We start from the raw sequence: 22265 nt of genomic DNA, 5'->3' as shown, positions 1-22265 counted from the left end.
ATGTTTTAGTCATTTGTTTTAAATATTATATAAATTTTACAAAAGTACATAAATAAATAAATAATTTGTTTATCTTACAAGAGGCATTTCAGTTTGCCTCTATAAGCCAGTTATGCGAGGCAATTTCTTAAAATAATAAGCAAAACTTCAACAGAAAACATTAGGGTTGTTTCAAAAGTAATATCGCTTGGAATGCCTAGATTATTTTATTAGATATTTTTATTAATATGTATATTCTCTAGAATGTATATATAGTAATCACTGCCGAGTATAAGTTCCATCTTTCTGGACAAACTAACAATTTTTCTATTTTGTTTTTATTCTGTAATGGAGATCACTAGTTACAAGAGAAATGAGATCTTAAAACTCTACAAGAAAATAGGAAATTGTTTTATATTTGATGTGCTAAATGTGGCCCTTTATCTACTGGTTTGCGTTTTGTCTGTATGAAAAAAGATATTTTATAATTATTTTTTATGAAGTATAGTCATTTTTTTTCAAACATCTGTGATGTGCCTAAGTGGTTATGTTATTGCAGAAAGGCGGAAATTTCCAACATCGCAAAGACTGTGGCGTATTAATCACCAATGTAATCGTATTTATATTTTATTATTAATTTTGGATGAGTATTGATTTCGATGAGACGATTATTCAATTTGCAACGTTCACAATATGAAAGTATCATTTGGTGATAAATTTTAGTTTTACAAAAATTTAAAGTATCAGAAAAGTACCGATCTACTACTGCATATTCATAAGCTTCATATAACACGCGCAGACAAATTAATATGTTTATAACTTTTCAAAAAACATTCAGGACAATAATTATTCTGAAGATAATAGTACCAGTAGCAGTCGGCGATTATTTGTGAATCTTTTATCCTTCCAAAAAATTTATCCACTTGAAAACTGCATGCTGTGATACCCACGCGAAAGAGTCGGAAGAAGGCTAGATTGTGGGAGATTTCACTTCGGGCATTTATTCTTAGAGCCCCTTTCTAAAGAGGATCAGTAATGGAGGGACATTTTGATCCAGATAATTCGTGCTGTTGGAATCGAATCGATAATGTAGAGCAGAAATATTACCATTTTTCTCCTTCTCTTTATTTAGCGAGTTTACTTTTGTCACAACCCTATAGTGGAGTACAGTTTAGCAACTTAAGCAAAATTAGAAGTTCAAAAGGTTTTTTTTATGAACACAATAATAACACCTGGATGAGGCAGGCTGAGGAAATAAGAGCGTTTTAAAAGACCACAGAGGTGTGGACCAACCTGGACTCCAGTCTAGAGTTGTTCGGAGACGGCAGCCTGCGTGGCTGGTGAGGGTGGATGACCATTGGAAATGCCCTCCCGTTCTGAGGAGCCGTTTACCTAAAAAAAAAAAAAAAAAAGCAAGCAAGATAAATGAATACATCTTGGAAACGTTTAACCAAGGTTTAATTTATAAACTATCTTACCTGAGCAACTTTAATTTCATTAACAGATAAAGAACGGGAATGATTAGGTTGAGTAGTTATGGGAAGTGCAGCTAGGTTGGCCGAATGAGACCTTGTATGGCCGTTGTTCGCTCGATTTGTTTGGCTTTCCCTCAAAGCCATCTGATAGGCCACTTCGAACGCTTGGCCGAGGGTTAGGATTACCTCTGTGGCTTGGTCCTGGTAAAACAATTAACAAATCACCAATGTACATCTTTTGTGGCCAAAACAGGGTTACCGTACGATATTTCTAACTGGGATTGTCTCCAGTATCAGATCAGCGTATATTTGAAAAAATAGTAATTACCATAGTCTGTACACAGAATACATGGCAGTAATGCGATTTAGAAGTATGGTCTTTGGTAATATAAGCGAAATGCGTGAGATCTTCAGCATCTTGGCAAGCGCAATGTATATTTCGAATCTCATGCTCACATACTAACTCCTGTTAACACACCAACAAATTTAAATGAGTAATTATTGCAATGATAAAAAATTGTTATACTTGATTCTATGAAAGATAAGATTTCACTTTAACCCTAGGTTTTGTACCTGTGATTCTCCACTAAGGAACTTGACACCTCGATAGGATATGGCAAGATATATGTCAGGCGAGGAGTTCTGTTCACTCTGCGGCTTCTTCAGCTTTTGGATAGATTTCTTAGTTGATTCGGTCCCTCTCAGCTCTTTGACCACAGTAGAACCAAGATACTAGTGTAAAGGAGAAATACAGATTGCAGAACGAAGTAAATTCAAGTATTTTTCTTTCATTTTCCACTCGCAAAGAGAAGTACAAAAACCATGACGTTAGTTATTATTATTAGTTATAATAACTTTAGTTATTCACCAAAGAACAAACAATAAGGTTATGGTCATATTCCATCGACTAGCTATTCCAATTGTGGTAATTGAAACTGTTTTCAGAGAAAACGGCGGCAGTTAGGTCTTCTTTTGAATTGGTCCTTCTCAGTAAATTAAATACAGGTGCAATACGTGAACAGCAATAGAATCAAATTTGTAAAGAAAAATAACCAATTTGAAAACAAAAACAAAAAATCTGTTAACCGAAAGTGCAATTTTTACTGAATAATCTTTGTATTTTTCAAAATTGGCACTAACAATAATTTTTTTTTAAAAAAAAAGCTTTGTATAGACATAAATATATTGTAGATCTATCACAATCGTTTGTAATCTGGTTCTAGAAGATAATTTTTAGATAATGGGGTTCTGAAGAGAATTAGGGACAATACGTGATAATTTAGCTTTAAAAATTCTTAAAACGGAATAAAGATTTACTCAAAAAAAGAATTCTGCGATTTTCTGTAAACTGGATACTAATTACAAAAATAGAAATAATAATTTGCATTTTAAACATTTTCTTAAGAGAATGCATTTGTAGGCAGTTTTGAGGCAGTGGAAGGGTTAGGCTTACCATTAAAGTACCTTTCTGTAAAATGAACGGGGCTACCATCTATATAATATGAAAGAGAATATGAAATCGCATGAGCGGAAGTGCGAATTTTACACATTTTTTGTTCTAAGTTTTTGCAAAATTGTATTAAAAATCACACCAGCCCCAAACTCCAGAATTCCATTTTTTGAAAAAAATGGTAATTCAGATTCAATGTAGAGAGAAAATTAGAATTGCAGTAAGAGAAATTGGTGAGAACGTTTCAAAAATTAAGACTAAAATTAGCAACAATCTTTTTTCACTTTTGATAGTAGTTAGCGGTTAACACTTACCCTAGCGTGGTAGGTTAGATGACCAGATAATAAAGCATGAGGCAGGTGCCGCCATTGAGCAGTTAACGTGGAAGGTACCCCGACCAACAGCTGCGATGGATCCCGTATCTGTAGTTCTGGTTGTTTACCTGGTGGTTGTGGAGCTGGGCGCGACTTCTTGTGACTATGCCGCAGAGTGCCAGTTGTGGAGGTTACCGTTGTGGAGCCAGTCGCTGTTGTACTAGTTGAACTCGTAGTTGGATTGCCTGAACTAGCCGTAGTAGTGCTACCGTTCGCACCAGTCGCTGTCGAGTTACTATTTGGACATTTACCTTCAAGCTCTTGAATTGAGCTTTTCTGCAAGTAAGTGTTTGATTAGGTTTTCCAGTTAGGGAAACCGTACATAATAAAAATGAGGACAGAGCCAGGAAAAGTGCGCTTTCTTGGGAAACTTAGATGGTTCTAAGATTACGTATACATATGGTCTTAAGTTCAGCAAGGATAGTCTTTCACACGAAATCAGTGAAGTTAATATCACAATCTGTGTCAGTTTTTAGTCAATCAGTAACTCTAATATAGTTTTCTTATCAGCAGTATAGTCTATAGTTCTGGGCCTATATATTTGGTATTTAATTTGCGTTTCTTTTTGTCCTGAAGCAGACTTATCTGCATAACACATTTTGAACGTTTTCGGCGTTTGTTTTGTTTTTTGGTCCTTATCTACATATGCTTATAAGCCATTCTTACTTCGCAAATCAGCTACTTGGTTCTCATCGATTGCAACTTATAAACCTTAACCCAATCCTACTCTTCAGGTAAAGTAAACGTCTTCCCTTAATATTTTAAAAGAATTGGTATAAACCTTAATCTAATATATCTCTGCGGTGGTGAATTTGATAGCATACGCTAACTTATTAATTAATATTAGAGAAAAAACTCAGCCATTCTATAGTTGGTAAAGTAAAGTAATGCCTAATTTTTCAGGTGGACTTTACGTCCAACTACTAAATTAGGTGTCGTGGACATAAATAAGTTAGTATTTATTACTATTGTTTCCGTTACCGCCATATATTAAGTCGACTAAATACCAATTTATACGTAAATATTGCAAAATTCATTATTAGTAAAATAAACATGTAAATTACATTATTATTTAGTCATATTTCTAAAACAAGTACAGTTAATTCACTAGATTCAAAAGTAGAAAAGACAAAAGTTATCTGTTCTCTCAGTGGCCAGCTCATGATTGCTACTAGGTTTTTATAGGCTGTTATTATAATTACTGAATTAATACTCCATCTGTCCAAGAACTTTGACCCATAAAACTGTCTTGAGTATAACCAGAACTATAGCCGGAATATATATAAAGATTCAACGACGAAAACTGTAGAACGGAGAAACATTAAGATGGAAATTTCCCCTGACTGATTCAACACTGCTCCAAAAAAAACTTAAAATATTGAATACTTACAAGATGGGAAAGCTCTGCGTTAATGTCCTGTATGGTAGGTTGATTCATTGGTGTGGGCAATGAGGCGATTATCCTGTGCCTATGGCCAGGTTTAGTGATCTCCAATACAGCGGTCAATTCCACTTCCCAGACATTGCGTACCCTCTCCATATCAGTGTACAAATGTTTCCTGAATGTTTCACGATATTGTCCAAGATCTAAACGTTCCAGCCATTCATCTACCGAAGTACTATCATTATTCGAAGATGTCGATGATTGGTCGTTAGTAGTACAATCGGTTTTCTCTTCTATAGCATTATCATTGTCAGATGCTGTAGAGTTTTGTATGAAAGCGGTTCTCACTTTATTTGAAAGTGTTTTCACTGCTTCCAGTATCTGGCGTGAATCTGCTCCAGTGATGCCCATTTCCTTCAAGTCGCCCTCATCTAATACACCGTTCTGGAAATATCCCAATTTTTCAGTTATAGAATCCAAAAGTGAACAATTTTCTCGTTTTCTCCTACTGCTTTTATCTAGTCCATAATTAATTAATTTTGGGTTTACTGAGGATCGTTCACGAAATAATTATTTTGCAAAAAACCAAAAACAAAGTTGTCTTTCCAACTTTGAACCCTTTTAATACCCCAAATTTCCCTTATTTTATTTAATTGATTATTTTTATTACGTCTTAAGTTAAGTTCGTCCAGTATTGCCACGGCTAGAGGCGGTCGCCACGTCCGATCGTAACTGATTTAACATTACTCGTCTTCAGGCATGCTGCTTATTAATAGTAATAAATAGAACTCTAAATCAGGGGCGTGAATATTTTTTTGGAAATCGATTCTTCGAACTTTTAAATGACGTTAAAATATTATTCCAACATTTTTTCCCCCCATAAACTAGATAAACCAAAATACCATAAAATTATTATATTTGAAAATCAGTTACCAAGAAATCTAGGTTGTCGTATCCAAAGTTGATGAAAGTATTCTCATACTGTGGTAACTCGATAGAAGCTAGCCAGTTTCCAATAGGGCTTGCAACATTGTCGTTCGATGACACATTGTTGAGATTTAAGCCTGGGTTTGGAAAAGAAAAGAAATAATAATAGTAAAAAGTGTTTTTAACAAACAGCCAAACACTTCTCTGCTAGATTATTCACATACAATGCTAAACTCATTGCTCAGAGTTTAAACGTTTATGAAAAATGATTCGAAACTTATTTTTGATCCAAAAAAAAACACAATCAATAATCGTTTTGCAGTTTATTGACTAATTTCACGCACTGAAATCCATAACAGAACAGTATTAAATTAAGAGTTAGTCGAATAATGGCTGCACTATATCTTAGGTGTAAAAAATAAAAATACAAAATTAAGAGTAAATTATTAAAATATATCTGGAATGACCTAGCTGTATCAGGAGTGTAGTTCCGGAGTTCATTTCCGGTTTATTATGATTAAAAATATTATTGAGTTCACTTACCTAATCTAGCTTGAAATTCCTTCTCTAATTCGGACACAAAAACAGATTCTCTGACTAGTCCTGATCCAAATGAAGCCATTATCTCGGAGATTTTAGCCCATTCTTCTTGCTCGTCCAATGGGCTAAGTAGGCTGGCCTTTTCTTCTGTGGTTGTCTCAGACGTGGTACCCATTTCGATATTAGACGAGCCTTGGCCAGAGCCAGTATTGCCGCTTTCTAAGTAAACGTTTTTCAGTTTTCTTAGTGTTTTTGGCCTTTCCAGACGGGTTTCAATTCTTGTTGAGCCTTTCAGTAAGCCTAAATAAATTTGAAACATACTTGTGAATATTATTTCTAGAAATTATATATAATTTCTAACAAATGTGTGTTTATAAATTCCCTATTTTTTAAATTCCCACTTTTCAATACAGTGCAGTTTGGTGAGACCTTTTATGAAATATATAAGAACTACCTACCGTATTGTGAATTTTCAAAATTGTCATAATAAATTGCAACCTCATTATAGAAGAAAGCGTTCCTTCAACAATTTCCCATATTTAGTCTAAAATGTATTCGATCTAGAGAACTTTTTAAAGTTGTCTTCCTCAAACGATTTCTCAAACTTTGCATTATAGCGAATACTTTTTATAACGAATTATAACTGAATTATGACGAATACCATCGCTAAATAATTTCTACCAGCTCCACATCATAGATTTTTCTCTTCCAAATACAGCTCACTGTCCACATAATGGACGGCGTTGTCTGTAATGACAGAACACTACCTGAAGTGACCAACTCTACATTGAAAAAACTCACGGGCGCGAATGATTTGAGATGCTAACGCGCCTTAAATAAAATTTAAAAAAAAAATCTAGTTAAATTCGTGTTTTGCTTAACTTTTTGCTACAGATAAACATTTAAATTTTTTAAAATATGGAATTTAGAGGTTGAAACCTTGAGATTTGGTAAAAAAGTGTTCACACCATGTGTTTATTGTTATTGTAATACAGTAATGTTTTGATTTACCAGCAAAAAAAAAATTTCGTTTTAACAGAAAATCAATTAACACTGGATTTATTATAATTACTGCTGATGGTCTTTTCAGTACAAAATTTTATAGAACGTGTTTAAACTAATCTGTGTAGGGAAACGTAACATAGAAACGAAAAATAAAAGGGACACGAAACGTATGTAGCAAATAATTTGCACCTTTTTATCAACGATTCTATAAATCAAAATAAACATTATTTTGCAAAATGATAATTTTTCTCTTATTTTACTAGTTTTATTTGAAAACATTGTTTAGTAAATTTCATTTTAATGGGTATCTGGGAGAGAAGTGAAGTTAGGCACGATTATTGAGGGATATTAAATGCACTAAAGGACGTATTCTCAGGTTCCTGAGATTAAAATTTAACTCCCAAAACGTTTCCCTACGATTTCTTCAAATCCTTTCATTGTTAAGGGCTTACATATAGTAAAATGAACTATTAATTTTACTAATTTTCTGATGCCGGTGAAACTTGAAATAAAACTGAAAATTAACTTATGATTAAAAGTAAAATAAAAGCAATAAAATTACCTGCCGCCTGTAGTTGGTGTCTATGACTGGCGGGGCGCGAGTGGCCGTTGCCTCCCACTACGCCGACAAAACTGTGCATTTCCGGTCTGTCAAGGTTTTAGCCGCATCCTTAATTCACTTGTTTAGTTTAATTTCCTAACTTTAAATTAGATTTTCCAAATACGAGGTGTGTTCAAAAAGTAACGGGAATTTTCGTTTTTTGAAAAAAATATTTATTTATTCATCTACATTAATATTGTCTCCTTCAAAGTAGTCCCCTTCGCATACAATACACTTGTGCCAGCGCTTTTTCCAATCCTCGAAACACTTCTGAAACTCGATCTTTGTGATAGCTTTCAGCTCTTTCAGCGATTCGCTTTTAATGTCATCTATGCTTGTAAAACGACGGCCTTTTAATGTTCTCTTTATGTTTGGAAACAGAAAAAAGTCACATGGAGCCATGTCTGGCGAATATGGAGGCTGGGGCATCGTTAAAGTTTTGTTTTTGGCCAAAAACTCACGAACAAGCAATGAAGTGTGAGCATTATCGTGGTGCAAAATCCATGAATTGTTTTGCCACAAATCTGGGCGTTTTTTTTCGGATTGCTTCACGCAAACGGCGTTGAACTTGTAGGTAGTACTCCTTATTGATTGTTTGACCTTGTGGCAAGAATTCATGATGCACTATGCCATTAAAATCGAAGAACACAGTGAGCATAACCTTCACATTCGACCGCACTTGTCGAGCCTTTTTCGGTCTTGGCGATCCAGAATGCCTCCACTGGGACGATTGAGCCTTAGTTTCGACATCATATCCGTAAACCCATGTTTCGTCACCTGTTATAACACGTTTCAGTAGATCCGCATCGTTGTCGACTTCATTGAGTGACTCTTGAGCAACTTCCATTCTCCGCTGTTTTTGTTCGAAATTCAACAATTTTGGAACAAATTTTGCTGCCACACGTTTCATACCCAAAACATCCGAAAAAATTTCATGGCATGAGCCAATTGATATGGCAACATCATCAGCGACTTCTCTGATTGTGATTCGGCGATCGTTCATAACCATTTCTTTCACTTTTTTCACGTTTTCATCGGTTGTTGATGTGCTTGGACGTCCAGGTCGTTCGTCATCTTCAACGTTTTTGCGGCCATCTTGGAAACGCTTATACCACTCGTAAATCCTTGTTTTACTCATAGCAGACTCACCATATGCCTTTATTAACATTTCACACACTTTATTACACTTTATTTCATTTTTTACGCAAAATTTAATACAAATTCTTTGATCCATTTTTTTTAACAAACAAAAATCGCCAAGCTCGAAAAACACGTCTAACCTTAACGGCTGCCACTTAAGAAGTAAACAATGAATATTACTGAAAATTTTATCGTACTTCAGGGGCATGTGTACTAACATAATAAAAAAAAAAATTTTACAATCAGACTCTCCAAACCCGCGAAATTTAAAAATTCCCGTTACTCTTTGAACACACCTCGTATGTAGATTTTAAAAGAGGTTGTTTTTTTTTTAAAAAAATGCAACCCTAATTTTTTCAAAAGTTTCACGATTAATCTTCTTGGACAATTTAACGGAGCGACATGTTGTAAAGCAATTGACAATGTCGCGGAATTAAAAAAAAATGTTTCGTAACAAGTCTCACTTGTATCGCGTGATTTTTATCTTCTAAAACTGTAGCGATAAAAAAGTTTTTCAAGTCTAATGTGCCTTACCGAACACGGTTTTTTTCGTGTTTTCTGTGACTGTCAGAAGCAGTGCTTTTTTTTTTTTTTTTTAAAGAAAACTTTGCCGCGTGGTCTAATATTAAAATCGCATTGCTATCCGGTAATTTCATTTTTTACTTTTGATGATTTTTTAAAAAAGAATTAGCGTTTAGGATGCACGAGGACTTACTTAACATTTAATTAAAGTATTGAATTCAGTTGGTATTCTCAAATATCGTGCAGCCGAGATATTTTTTATGGGTCTCCTATAAAATTACTGAGTGTACGAATATTCACCCTAATATACTAACTATTACAATTATTTAAGTCTACCCTAAGATTTTTTTTTTTCAAAAATATCTACTGTTTTGTAAAAGTTAGTAGACTTTTGCGCCTAAAGAACTGTAATCTTTATATCTTCTATCTATGGTAGCTGGTTCGATTCTTACTGCTCTCGATACGATAACACTTTCTGTTTTAGGATCTGATGGGCTTAAGTAAATTATTTTTTCTTTTTTTGCATTGGCTTCCGCCATACAGCCAGGTGCTTATCACTAGAATATCACTCACTCTCCATTCTTACTTATAAATACATTCGCTTCACACATTCATCCCTTTACTATATACAACTAGTTACATACAAACTTACAACTAATGGATGGATCAGTACTCTGTGCTCCTGCCATCCTTGTAGCTTAACCGAAATTAAAATCACCGTAATCTTTCTGTAATCATTTTCTTGCATTCATTCTATAACTTTTAAATACATTCATATTTCATTGCTAGCTCTGCTATCGACTTAAGCACATAAATGTTGGTGGAGAATATAATGTCTTCGTAGCGAAATGGTGCATCTAAATACCTGTATATATCGTCAAACATTCGTTTCCTTTCTACCACATAACGTGGACATATCATTATTACATGTTTGAAATCCTCCTCCTCATTGCAATCTACGCAAAGAGGAGAGGACCTTTTGTTGATCCTGTGTAGATACGATCCGCACACCGCGTGGTTCGCTCTCAGCCTGCTTATTGTCAATTTATCTTCATGAAAACTTAAAAACTTCTTTCATCTTTGATTTATTTTTCACCTTATCGCACTTATAAGTCTATCATGGAGATTTTTCCATTGTAAATATTTGGTCACAGTTTGAGATCCACTGATCTGGGTAAAATGGTTTCCTGTCCCCCTAAAAATATGAGGTGCCTAGCTGTCTGATCGTGGTTACCATAATTTAAAAACAAGAGTTTGTGCATATATTCCAAAAATTTTATATAATTTTCTTTTTTAACTTCAGTCAGGTGTTTCATGTGTAAGGTATTTCTCCACACAGAACAATCAGAAGTTCCGTTTTAATGAATTAACCGTTTTGTTAGTTTTTAGCAATTTTCAAAAACAGGAAAAAGATTTAGACTATTGGTTCCTTTAGTAGCGATTTCTGGCTAGGCTAATCTCGTACTTCCGCCAGGACACAAGATCCGTGGCGATTGCCGACGGCTTGATTTTCTTGGCCAAGGCAATGGAATTTGGAAGCAAACGGTCGGGAGTTAACTGGTGCATGAGATTTTAGTTGAAAAGGGATCAGCACAAAACACAGTCTCATTCAATGCTTCAAAAGCGATGCACAATCTTTGAGAAGCACTAGCAGCTTAAGCATATTCTTGAGCAATGAAAATTTAATGATGGTATATAAATTATGCATTTTGGGTGAAATATTTGATCGTAAACATATTGGCTCAAGCACGAATCCAGTTTTACAACAGATTGTCACCTCCAAGATCTACTAGGATGTAAGCAAACAATAAGAACTATTTTTTTTGTACCTGAAAACGAATTTTAAGTCGCGAAATGTAAGAGACAGTAATAAAATTAGCTATTAATTATTATTCCATTTTAATCTTGAATACTTAATTAATATTCAAGGCACAATAAGTGTCGCGCTTTGTAGCTGCCATTGTGAAGTTCTCGTTACTAGATGTGCAATCACCATTTGAAGACTTCCTGCCGTTGAATAAATTCAATTACTTTAAATATTTCATTGCTGAACTGTAGCTTTTTCAAAATTGAGTTATTTATTGTTTGAAAACATGTACGTATATACTTAAATAGGCACTCAAATTTCTGCAGCCGTCTAAGGCAAATGGTACATTATCACCTAGTACGAGGGTCGTTTGAAAAGTCCGTGCAAAGTCAGAGAGATAGCACCACTGGCGCGTATCGAGGTTATGTTTAGTTAGTAGCATCTCTTGGAAGAACACACACCAAGTTTCAGCCAGATCGGTCTATTTCTTTGTGTTTGGATCGAGGAAGTCGAGTGATTTTCAAAAAATGGACGAAAAAGAATTTCGTGTGTTGATTAAACACTACTTTATGAAAGGCAAAACGCCTCAGGAGACTAAAGAGAAGCTTGATAAACATTATGGTGACTCTGCACCTTCGATTAGAACAGTTTATAAGTGGTTTCAAAATTTTCGGAGTGGCCATATGGGCACAAGTGACGCTGAACGTTCTGGACGCCCTGTTGAGGTTACTACTCCAGAAATCATTGATAAAATCCATGATATGGTGATGGATGACAGAAGAGTGAAGGTGCGTGAGATTGCTAGTGCTGTGGGCATCTCGAATGAACGGGTACATAATATTTTGCATCAACATTTGGACATGACAAAGCTATCCGCAAGATGGGTGCCGCGATTGCTCACGCTTGACCAAAAACGAAATCGTGTGAAGTGTTGCAAGGACGGTTTGCAGCTGTTCCAGAAGAATCCGCAGGACTTTAAGCGTCGTTTCGTCACTGTGGATGAAACATGGATACATCACTACACTCCTGAGACCAAAGAACAATCTAAACAATAGGTTACCAAGCCCCCTTGGTTTCCTAAGATTCCCCAATCTGCGCCAAAAAAGGCGAAGACCGTTCCTTCGGCCGGAAAGATTATGGCGACTGTCTTTTGGGATTCGCAAGGAATAATCCTCATCGACTATCTGGAAAAGGGTAAAACTATTACAGGTGCATATTATTCATCGTTATTGGACCGTTTGAAAACCGAGCTGCAAGAAAAACGCCCACGATTGGCCCACAAAAAAGTCCTTTTCCATCACGACAACGCACCAGCTCACACCTCAGCAGTTGTGGTCGCAAAATTAATGGAAATAGGGTTCCAACTCGTTTCACATCCCCCCTATTCTCCAGACTTGGCTCCCTCGGACTACTATTTGTTCCCCAATATGAAGAAATGGCTGGCGGGAAAAAGATTTTATTCAAACGAGGAGGTGATTGCAGAAACGAATGGCTATTTTTCAGACTTGGACAAATCCTATTATTCGGAAGGGATCAACAAACTAGAGCAGCGTTGGACGAAGTGTATAAGCCTAAAAGGAGACTATGTTGAAAAATAAAAAAGGTTTACCCCAAAAAAATTAAGTAGTTTTTATTTTTGCACGGACTTTTCAAACGACCCTCGTAAATAGCGTTCTTTTCCAAAGGGGGTGTGTTCTCCATGAATATGCAGCCCAATGCCTTGGAATTATTTCTAGTATATTTCATTAATTTTAAATAAAATCATTGAATATTCATTTTGCAGACACAATTCATTCGCTACATCCACCATTTGAAAATACTTTTTGCTTTCTTGGATTAGAATAATTATAATACAGATTTATTTACTTTTCTCGAAACTAAGTGTATGAAGTTGTGCGAATTGGCTTAATGACTGGTTAATAAATAAATAATTTACTGGAAAAAAGGATAAAGGATAAAAAAAATTCGAAAATTACTTGGGGAAACCATCCCGAATCCGCCAAATCCTGAAGGTTACGATGTTTTCACTTCCAGCAAAACTGAATTCCCTCAAGTTTTCTCAATAAATTCATTCATCCTAAGACTTCATTTTGTATTTGTTTGCAGTTTAGCACGACCGCAAAAGTGTTTTTTAAAATTATTATTTCAACAAGAGAACGTAGCATATAATAAAAGCCAGTTTACGGTCTTCTTTGTATAGGTTATATAAATAAAAAAATGGGACATTATTATTACAATTACATTTTAATTTTTGGTAATTTAAGGTGCATCAACATCTCACATCATTTGCGCCTCAAGGTTTTTTTAGTACACTGTAGGTGTCCGAACATTGTTCTCTCATTACAGACGACACTGTAAGAAGAAGTCCCTAGGAAGAGAAAATCTAAGAGATGGTGCTGGTAGAAAGAAATTATTTGGCGTTTTATACTAATCATTTGTAAGCTTTCTTCCGGTGTAAATATGGGTTTTAAGACTCTCTGAGGAAAGAATTAAATAAGTCCCACGGCATTATCATATTATGGTATTGCTTTCAATAAAATTTTGGTTTTTGATATAAAGGTGAACATAATATACGTAAAAAAAGTCAATGAACTTCTGCCTATCTATCTGATTACCCACATATGTGGAACAGTTTAAACTGGTGTTTTCCAACGTGGGGCCCCACGCCCCCTAGGGGGGCAATTTGATAGTTAAGGGGGCAATTCGAAGATGGACTCGACAGAAAGATTTTCTGATTCAAAACAAATTGATTTCCCAACATGGATGATGCAGCCAATGTTAGTGGATTTGTCTGATATATCAAATATGCAGTATCAAGAAGAACTCGCAGAATTGCAAAATGATGAGTCAGTTAAAACTTTATTTAATATAAAAGGAGCGATGGCATGGCTTTGTGAGGAAACAGAAATCAAATACCTAAATTCAACCAAATGTGCAAGAAAACTATTGCTACCGTTTCCATCTTCATTTTTAGCTGAATGTGGATTTAGTGCTGTAAATGATTTACTGGTAAAAAAAAGAAATCGGCTGGATATAACACAACGTGGAGACTTGAGACTGCAGCTAACCAAATTGGAACCTTATATAAAATCTCTGTGCAGCAAGCATCAAGCGCAAGGATCTCACTAAATTAAAATAATTAATTAATATAGAAAAATCTGTATTTAGCTGTAATTTTACTGACTGGGTTTTGTTACCAATTTCATAGTGATTTCTTCCTAGAACCTATCATTTATGTTTCTTAAGTGAACAAATCAATTTTTTAATGTATGTCACATAGGGGGGCATAAAAATTTTAGAAAGGTTAAGGTGGGGCATGACACAAAAAAGGTTGGGAAACACTGGTTTAAACATTTTAGTAAGATCCAAGCGAATGCAACTAAAACTTCCATGACATCCACTTTACTAGGTTCAAAATTATTGTAGAACCCCCTATGATATGGATTCTAAACTAAAATCTTAATTGGCAAGCTTATTTATTTACGAGTTAGTGCAATAGAAGACAGACAGTGTTACAAAACGGTGCACTGTGGCAGGTGCAACCGGAAACTATATTGTGTTTACAGCGTAAGGTAATTATTTCAGATTAACTGGTTCGCTTGCCTGCACACCTTGTAGTAACGCTCTAACTGCATTTATTATTTTAGTAATACATTTAATGAGGCATCGTAGTATGTTTTCACAAATACAAGTGCTTTAACATTAAAAACAAAACACACGATATTTTAAAGTTCTTCCTGAATAATTATAATAACTATTTGTCGAGCGAAATAAAAGTGTAGAAGGACAATTTAATAGAATCTCTATCTTTCTTTACTCAAAAAAATTGTAACTAAAAGATTTAGATGTTTGATAGAAAATATGCACATTTCCAATAATTTATTTTATATTTCTATCAGAAAATTGAAATATTTTTTTTAGATTTTTCTGCAAGATTAAAACTACAAAATGGTTTCTTCTTTATAGCTAAATTCTGATCTCTTATCTTTAATCGGCATTTTAATTGAATTATTGATAAATACCTTTATATTCTAATTATATTCCTTAGCCGTAGCACTACGGATATAAAACTTACTCTATATATTACTACAAAATGGTTTCTTCTTTATAGCTAAATTCTGATCTCTTATCTTTAATCGGCATTTTAATTGAATTATTGATAAATACCTTTATATTCTAATTATATTCCTTAGCCGTAGCACTACGGATATAAAACTTACTCTATATATTACTACAAAATGGTTTCTTCTTTATAGCTAAATTCTGATCTCTTATCTTTAATCGGCATTTTAATTGAATTATTGATAAATACCTTTATATTCTAATTATATTCCTTAGCCGTAGCACTACGGATATAAAACTTACTCTATATATTACTACAAAATGGTTTCTTCTTTATAGCTAAATTCTGATCTCTTATCTTTAATCGGCATTTTAATTGAATTATTGATAAATACCTTTATATTCTAATTATATTCCTTAGCCGTAGCACTACGGATATAAAACTTACTCTATATATTACTACAAAATGGTTTCTTCTTTATAGCTAAATTCTGATCTCTTATCTTTAATCGGCATTTTAATTGAATTATTGATAAATACCTTTATATTCTAATTATATTCCTTAGCCGTAGCACTACGGATATAAAACTTACTCTATATATTACTACAAAATGGTTTCTTCTTTATAGCTAAATTCTGATCTCTTATCTTTAATCGGCATTTTAATTGAATTATTGATAAATACCTTTATATTCTAATTATATTCCTTAGCCGTAGCACTACGGATATAAAACTTACTCTATATATTACTACAAAATGGTTTCTTCTTTATAGCTAAATTCTGATCTCTTATCTTTAATCGGCATTTTAATTGAATTATTGATAAATACCTTTATATTCTAATTATATTCCTTAGCCGTAGCACTACGGATATAAAACTTACTCTATATATTACTACAAAATGGTTTCTTCTTTATAGCTAAATTCTGATCTCTTATCTTTAATCGGCATTTTAATTGAATTATTGATAAATACCTTTATATTCTAATTATATTCCTTAGCCGTAGCACTACGGATATAAAACTTACTCTATATATTACTACAAAATGGTTTCTTCTTTATAGCTAAATTCTGATCTCTTATCTTTAATCGGCATTTTAATTGAATTATTGATAAATACCTTTATATTCTAATTATATTCCTTAGCCGTAGCACTACGGATATAAAACTTACTCTATATATTACTACAAAATGGTTTCTTCTTTATAGCTAAATTCTGATCTCTTATCTTTAATCGGCATTTTAATTGAATTATTGATAAATACCTTTATATTCTAATTATATTCCTTAGCCGTAGCACTACGGATATAAAACTTACTCTATATATTACTACAAAATGGTTTCTTCTTTATAGCTAAATTCTGATCTCTTATCTTTAATCGGCATTTTAATTGAATTATTGATAAATACCTTTATATTCTAATTATATTCCTTAGCCGTAGCACTACGGATATAAAACTTACTCTATATATTACTACAAAATGGTTTCTTCTTTATAGCTAAATTCTGATCTCTTATCTTTAATCGGCATTTTAATTGAATTATTGATAAATACCTTTATATTCTAATTATATTCCTTAGCCGTAGCACTACGGATATAAAACTTACTCTATATATTACTACAAAATGGTTTCTTCTTTATAGCTAAATTCTGATCTCTTATCTTTAATCGGCATTTTAATTGAATTATTGATAAATACCTTTATATTCTAATTATATTCCTTAGCCGTAGCACTACGGATATAAAACTTACTCTATATATTACTACAAAATGGTTTCTTCTTTATAGCTAAATTCTGATCTCTTATCTTTAATCGGCATTTTAATTGAATTATTGATAAATACCTTTATATTCTAATTATATTCCTTAGCCGTAGCACTACGGATATAAAACTTACTCTATATATTACTACAAAATGGTTTCTTCTTTATAGCTAAATTCTGATCTCTTATCTTTAATCGGCATTTTAATTGAATTATTGATAAATACCTTTATATTCTAATTATATTCCTTAGCCGTAGCACTACGGATATAAAACTTACTCTATATATTACTACAAAATGGTTTCTTCTTTATAGCTAAATTCTGATCTCTTATCTTTAATCGGCATTTTAATTGAATTATTGATAAATACCTTTATATTCTAATTATATTCCTTAGCCGTAGCACTACGGATATAAAACTTACTCTATATATTACTACAAAATGGTTTCTTCTTTATAGCTAAATTCTGATCTCTTATCTTTAATCGGCATTTTAATTGAATTATTGATAAATACCTTTATATTCTAATTATATTCCTTAGCCGTAGCACTACGGATATAAAACTTACTCTATATATTACTACAAAATGGTTTCTTCTTTATAGCTAAATTCTGATCTCTTATCTTTAATCGGCATTTTAATTGAATTATTGATAAATACCTTTATATTCTAATTATATTCCTTAGCCGTAGCACTACGGATATAAAACTTACTCTATATATTACTACAAAATGGTTTCTTCTTTATAGCTAAATTCTGATCTCTTATCTTTAATCGGCATTTTAATTGAATTATTGATAAATACCTTTATATTCTAATTATATTCCTTAGCCGTAGCACTACGGATATAAAACTTACTCTATATATTACTACAAAATGGTTTCTTCTTTATAGCTAAATTCTGATCTCTTATCTTTAATCGGCATTTTAATTGAATTATTGATAAATACCTTTATATTCTAATTATATTCCTTAGCCGTAGCACTACGGATATAAAACTTACTCTATATATTACTACAAAATGGTTTCTTCTTTATAGCTAAATTCTGATCTCTTATCTTTAATCGGCATTTTAATTGAATTATTGATAAATACCTTTATATTCTAATTATATTCCTTAGCCGTAGCACTACGGATATAAAACTTACTCTATATATTACTACAAAATGGTTTCTTCTTTATAGCTAAATTCTGATCTCTTATCTTTAATCGGCATTTTAATTGAATTATTGATAAATACCTTTATATTCTAATTATATTCCTTAGCCGTAGCACTACGGATATAAAACTTACTCTATATATTACTACAAAATGGTTTCTTCTTTATAGCTAAATTCTGATCTCTTATCTTTAATCGGCATTTTAATTGAATTATTGATAAATACCTTTATATTCTAATTATATTCCTTAGCCGTAGCACTACGGATATAAAACTTACTCTATATATTACTACAAAATGGTTTCTTCTTTATAGCTAAATTCTGATCTCTTATCTTTAATCGGCATTTTAATTGAATTATTGATAAATACCTTTATATTCTAATTATATTCCTTAGCCGTAGCACTACGGATATAAAACTTACTCTATATATTACTACAAAATGGTTTCTTCTTTATAGCTAAATTCTGATCTCTTATCTTTAATCGGCATTTTAATTGAATTATTGATAAATACCTTTATATTCTAATTATATTCCTTAGCCGTAGCACTACGGATATAAAACTTACTCTATATATTACTACAAAATGGTTTCTTCTTTATAGCTAAATTCTGATCTCTTATCTTTAATCGGCATTTTAATTGAATTATTGATAAATACCTTTATATTCTAATTATATTCCTTAGCCGTAGCACTACGGATATAAAACTTACTCTATATATTACTACAAAATTTGTTCCTTAAGCGAATATTTCTTAAAATGCCCATATTCTCATGATTTTGACCACGATAAAGGTCCATCATTCAGTTAAAAGTTTTACTGATACTAAACTAATCATTCATCACCCAGGTAAAATAACCACGTTACTGAACTCTCTAATTTGATTATGTATCACTGCGAATAAGCTTTTATGCAAATGAGTTTCTTCAAGAAGTCTAATCGTTCAGAGTATAGCTTTAAAGGTTAGAGGTACTTACGAAGTGTTGGATTTTATTCTAGATTGAATATACTATCTAGATCATAAGCGTATTCTGTGTGAACTGGGTAGAACGGATATTGAAATTTAGACAACTTTTGATTAATTAAAAAGATATAAAGCATCTAACCTGCAAAAGGAACATCGCTAACGTACTCTTCAACGGCATGGTCAGCAGGGCTGGAAGACGTGGCATTCACTAGGCTTGGCTGTGGTACTCCACCACCAGGATATGGGTATACTAAGAGCAGAAGTTCCTCTTCAGTTTCCGTCTCCATGTCTCGTGATCGGCGTTTCATTAAATTACAGTATTCCTGCCAAAGAAAGTGTTTTTTCTATGTGTCTGTTCACCAAAATTAGAAATAACAAAAAAAAAAAATGTAGGGCACTTTATATCTTCACTTTTTGTCTTAACTTCATTTTGAAGTTAAGGAGGTTAGCAAAGAAAGCAATCCTCAGGGGGAGAACGTTGAAGGGGACGGAAGTATGGTCGTTCATGAATGCCGGCTCCACACTGTTCCTAGCACTTCGCTAGTGAGCCTGGACAGTTATCTATTGTTGGAGGCGGTAACATCATCCTTCAGGGAGCGTTAAGGAGTTTCACTCTTGCAAGAACCTAGCTGGAGAATCTAGGTGAGTGATTTCCTTGCTAGAAGGGGCGTTGAAGGATGAGTCGTCGTAGAGGTTTTTTTTTTAAATTTTGGAGCCCCTTTTCGCTACTTTAAAAAACCTGTTGGTGCATTTTGTCGTCTCACTTCAATTTAGTATTAGTATTATCACATACTAATTCATAAGGTAATTCATGCAATTAAAATTATTTATCCTCCGTAGCACGTTTTAAAGATAACTGAAGACTTCCACTCACAGATTATAGAGCATTTGATGTTTTTTTAAAGCAACAAGAAGGCATATTATACGTACGTCAACATCTGTGGAAGGCGTTGCAAGATGAGCAAGCGCCTGATGCCAAGGCGCCTCTATTTTTAACCACGGTTGAGGCGAATCCGCCCTTTGGCTGCCTAAGCAAACTAATTTCTGCACCATATCACCGCACACTTCCATCTTGCATTGCTAAAGAAATCTCTAATAAATATTTTGCACTTCATCATCTTACTTAGCGTGAGCTTTACGAATATAACGAGGCCCGAAGAATGCAATTATTTAAAATTCGTAGTAAATTTCCTGGATTACGATGTGACTAGATACTCGAACGAGAAACTCGTACAATGTCTTTCCGGTAAAAATTTATGGCGATTACAATTATAACTCTTACAAGAAGTAAGAGAATTTGTTTTTATCATTAAGACGCTCATCCAGTTACCAGATGTTCTTTAATTAACTGAATATGAATCCGCACAGAAGACGTTTAAAAACGAGATGTACTTTTATAAAATATTTTCCATTTCAAAAAAATTAACCTGGCCCTGGGTAATCATTCCCAGATGCATCCTCATGCTACCAGGCGCGTCCACACAGGGTTGCGGATAGTGGAAAGGCCATCTAGCTATGGTGGTTAGCTGCGAAATAAGCGGGCATACCTGACGAATAAGCAGTCGCGGACAAGAGGAACACATATTGGAAAGGAGGTGGACCATCTGGTGATACAGGCAGTCCTAGTTAGGATCACCTCATAACTGGACGATGATGATGTGTGAAGAGTGGTGAGTTAACGGCGCAGGAAGCCACAGGAACAAAGTAAAAATATGATAGGATTAACCTACGGCCAGGAAATTTGGAAAAGATGCTACGATTTAAATAATGCGACGTGGAACAGACCAGGAGCATTAAAACTACTAACTGATGAAATCAACAAATATAAGACTGATATACTTGCGTTACTTCGAAGTAAGATGGATAAGAAAAAGCGTGAACAAGTTTGAACGATATATTTCGACTGATTCTAGACCATTCCATGGAATGCTATTCATTCCATACATTCATTAGGAAATGGAATATTATTTTTGTACGTAGACATTTTAAAGACATGATTTTAAAGCCATCGCACAGTAAGATTAAACAATACACACGCATCAACAGAAGACAAAGAGGAGGTGAAAAAGAGGATTGCTCTTTTACGAGCAATCTTGCGACGCATTAGATTTAACGCAAACTTAGGGTTAATGGAGGAAAGGGCAAATGCAGTCTACATAACGAACAAAATGACGATAGATTCTGGCTGGTTAAGTTTAAAGGAAAAACCATTTTCCTTAAAAACGTGAAAAAGAAAAACTTTTTGTAAAGCGAAACCTTAATCATAATAAAAGCAACCCTAAATAATAGAATCGATCATAAAATTAATACCAAAGATGCGGTTTTTATTTTGTGAACTATTTTCGAAGAAAACGTGAAATCAAAAATTTAATATGAATACAAATTTCCCCCATTTTCTCCTATTTTTCATTTTTTTAGTTTAGCTGAAAACACACACACACGCCATATTGAATTCTAAAAACCACTATTTTCGTACGGTTAAAGTACATTATTCGAAAAATCTGATTCTATCAAAAATTTGGCCTCGTACGAATCGTAAGAGTTGGAAAAGAAACACAATTTAAAGAAAATAATACTTAAAAGTTTAAGCGAATGATGAAGCTCAAAATTAGTTTCAAAAGAATTTAAGAAATTACACTGTAAATGTATAGAGTTCCATAAAAGTTAAGACTGGATAGTAGAAGCTAGCACGGCACCACAATAACTGAGCCCTTGCGTCCTGATACACGGTAACTTCTACCCTAACTTCTGACCTTTAAAGGTCGTCACAATGCAGATCAACCTGTCTATGACCTTTTAACTACGTCCCTAGCCAAGAACTTTGTTAGCTTTTTATTTAAAATAAATAAATTTAAAAGTCAAGTTTTACAACTACTGCATTTACTAACGCAGTACCTTTGTTTCATTATTTCTCACAAACTATAAGGTAGGAAATGGTTCTTCTTCCGTTCATGGTACCGGAAACCCTTCTGAGATATGACTAGAGAACTTTGAGAAATTCAGGATTCTTGCACCTTCTGGTAATCCTCATTATTGGGATTACTAGATCCTCGTACGCCACCCAGAAACCTTTTTGTGCTTTCAGCTCATCCAGCGTTATCTTGAC

General features: G+C 33.6%; 1 protein-coding gene across 4 annotated transcripts in view; it reads right to left on the bottom strand.

Annotated features, from left to right (window-relative positions):
* Window positions 1-873: 873 nt before the first annotated feature.
* LOC141461850 (ankyrin repeat and SAM domain-containing protein 1A-like) overlaps window positions 874-22265 on the bottom strand; it is a 49593-nt gene continuing 28201 nt past the window's right edge. For all 4 annotated transcript variants that reach the window (XM_074143248.1, XM_074143249.1, XM_074143250.1 and 1 more), the window contains exons 12-20: window positions 19299-19482; window positions 6133-6429; window positions 5596-5726; window positions 4669-5106; window positions 3219-3554; window positions 2028-2186; window positions 1783-1920; window positions 1458-1655; window positions 874-1371 (exon numbers count right to left, since the gene is read on the bottom strand). In XM_074143248.1, coding sequence (XP_073999349.1) covers window positions 1285-1371; window positions 1458-1655; window positions 1783-1920; window positions 2028-2186; window positions 3219-3554; window positions 4669-5106; window positions 5596-5726; window positions 6133-6429; window positions 19299-19482 — 1968 coding nt within the window. In that variant the 3' untranslated portion in view covers window positions 874-1284. The remainder of the gene's footprint in view (window positions 1372-1457; window positions 1656-1782; window positions 1921-2027; window positions 2187-3218; window positions 3555-4668; window positions 5107-5595; window positions 5727-6132; window positions 6430-19298; window positions 19483-22265) is intronic.

Source organism: Rhodnius prolixus, unplaced genomic scaffold (assembly GCF_049639745.1).
Source record: "Rhodnius prolixus isolate KJV_2025 unplaced genomic scaffold, Rpr scaffold_12, whole genome shotgun sequence".
NCBI lineage: Eukaryota > Metazoa > Arthropoda > Insecta > Hemiptera > Reduviidae > Rhodnius > Rhodnius prolixus.
The sequence above is the reverse complement of the archived record's forward strand: the minus strand, read 5'-3'. Positions and strand labels throughout refer to the sequence as shown.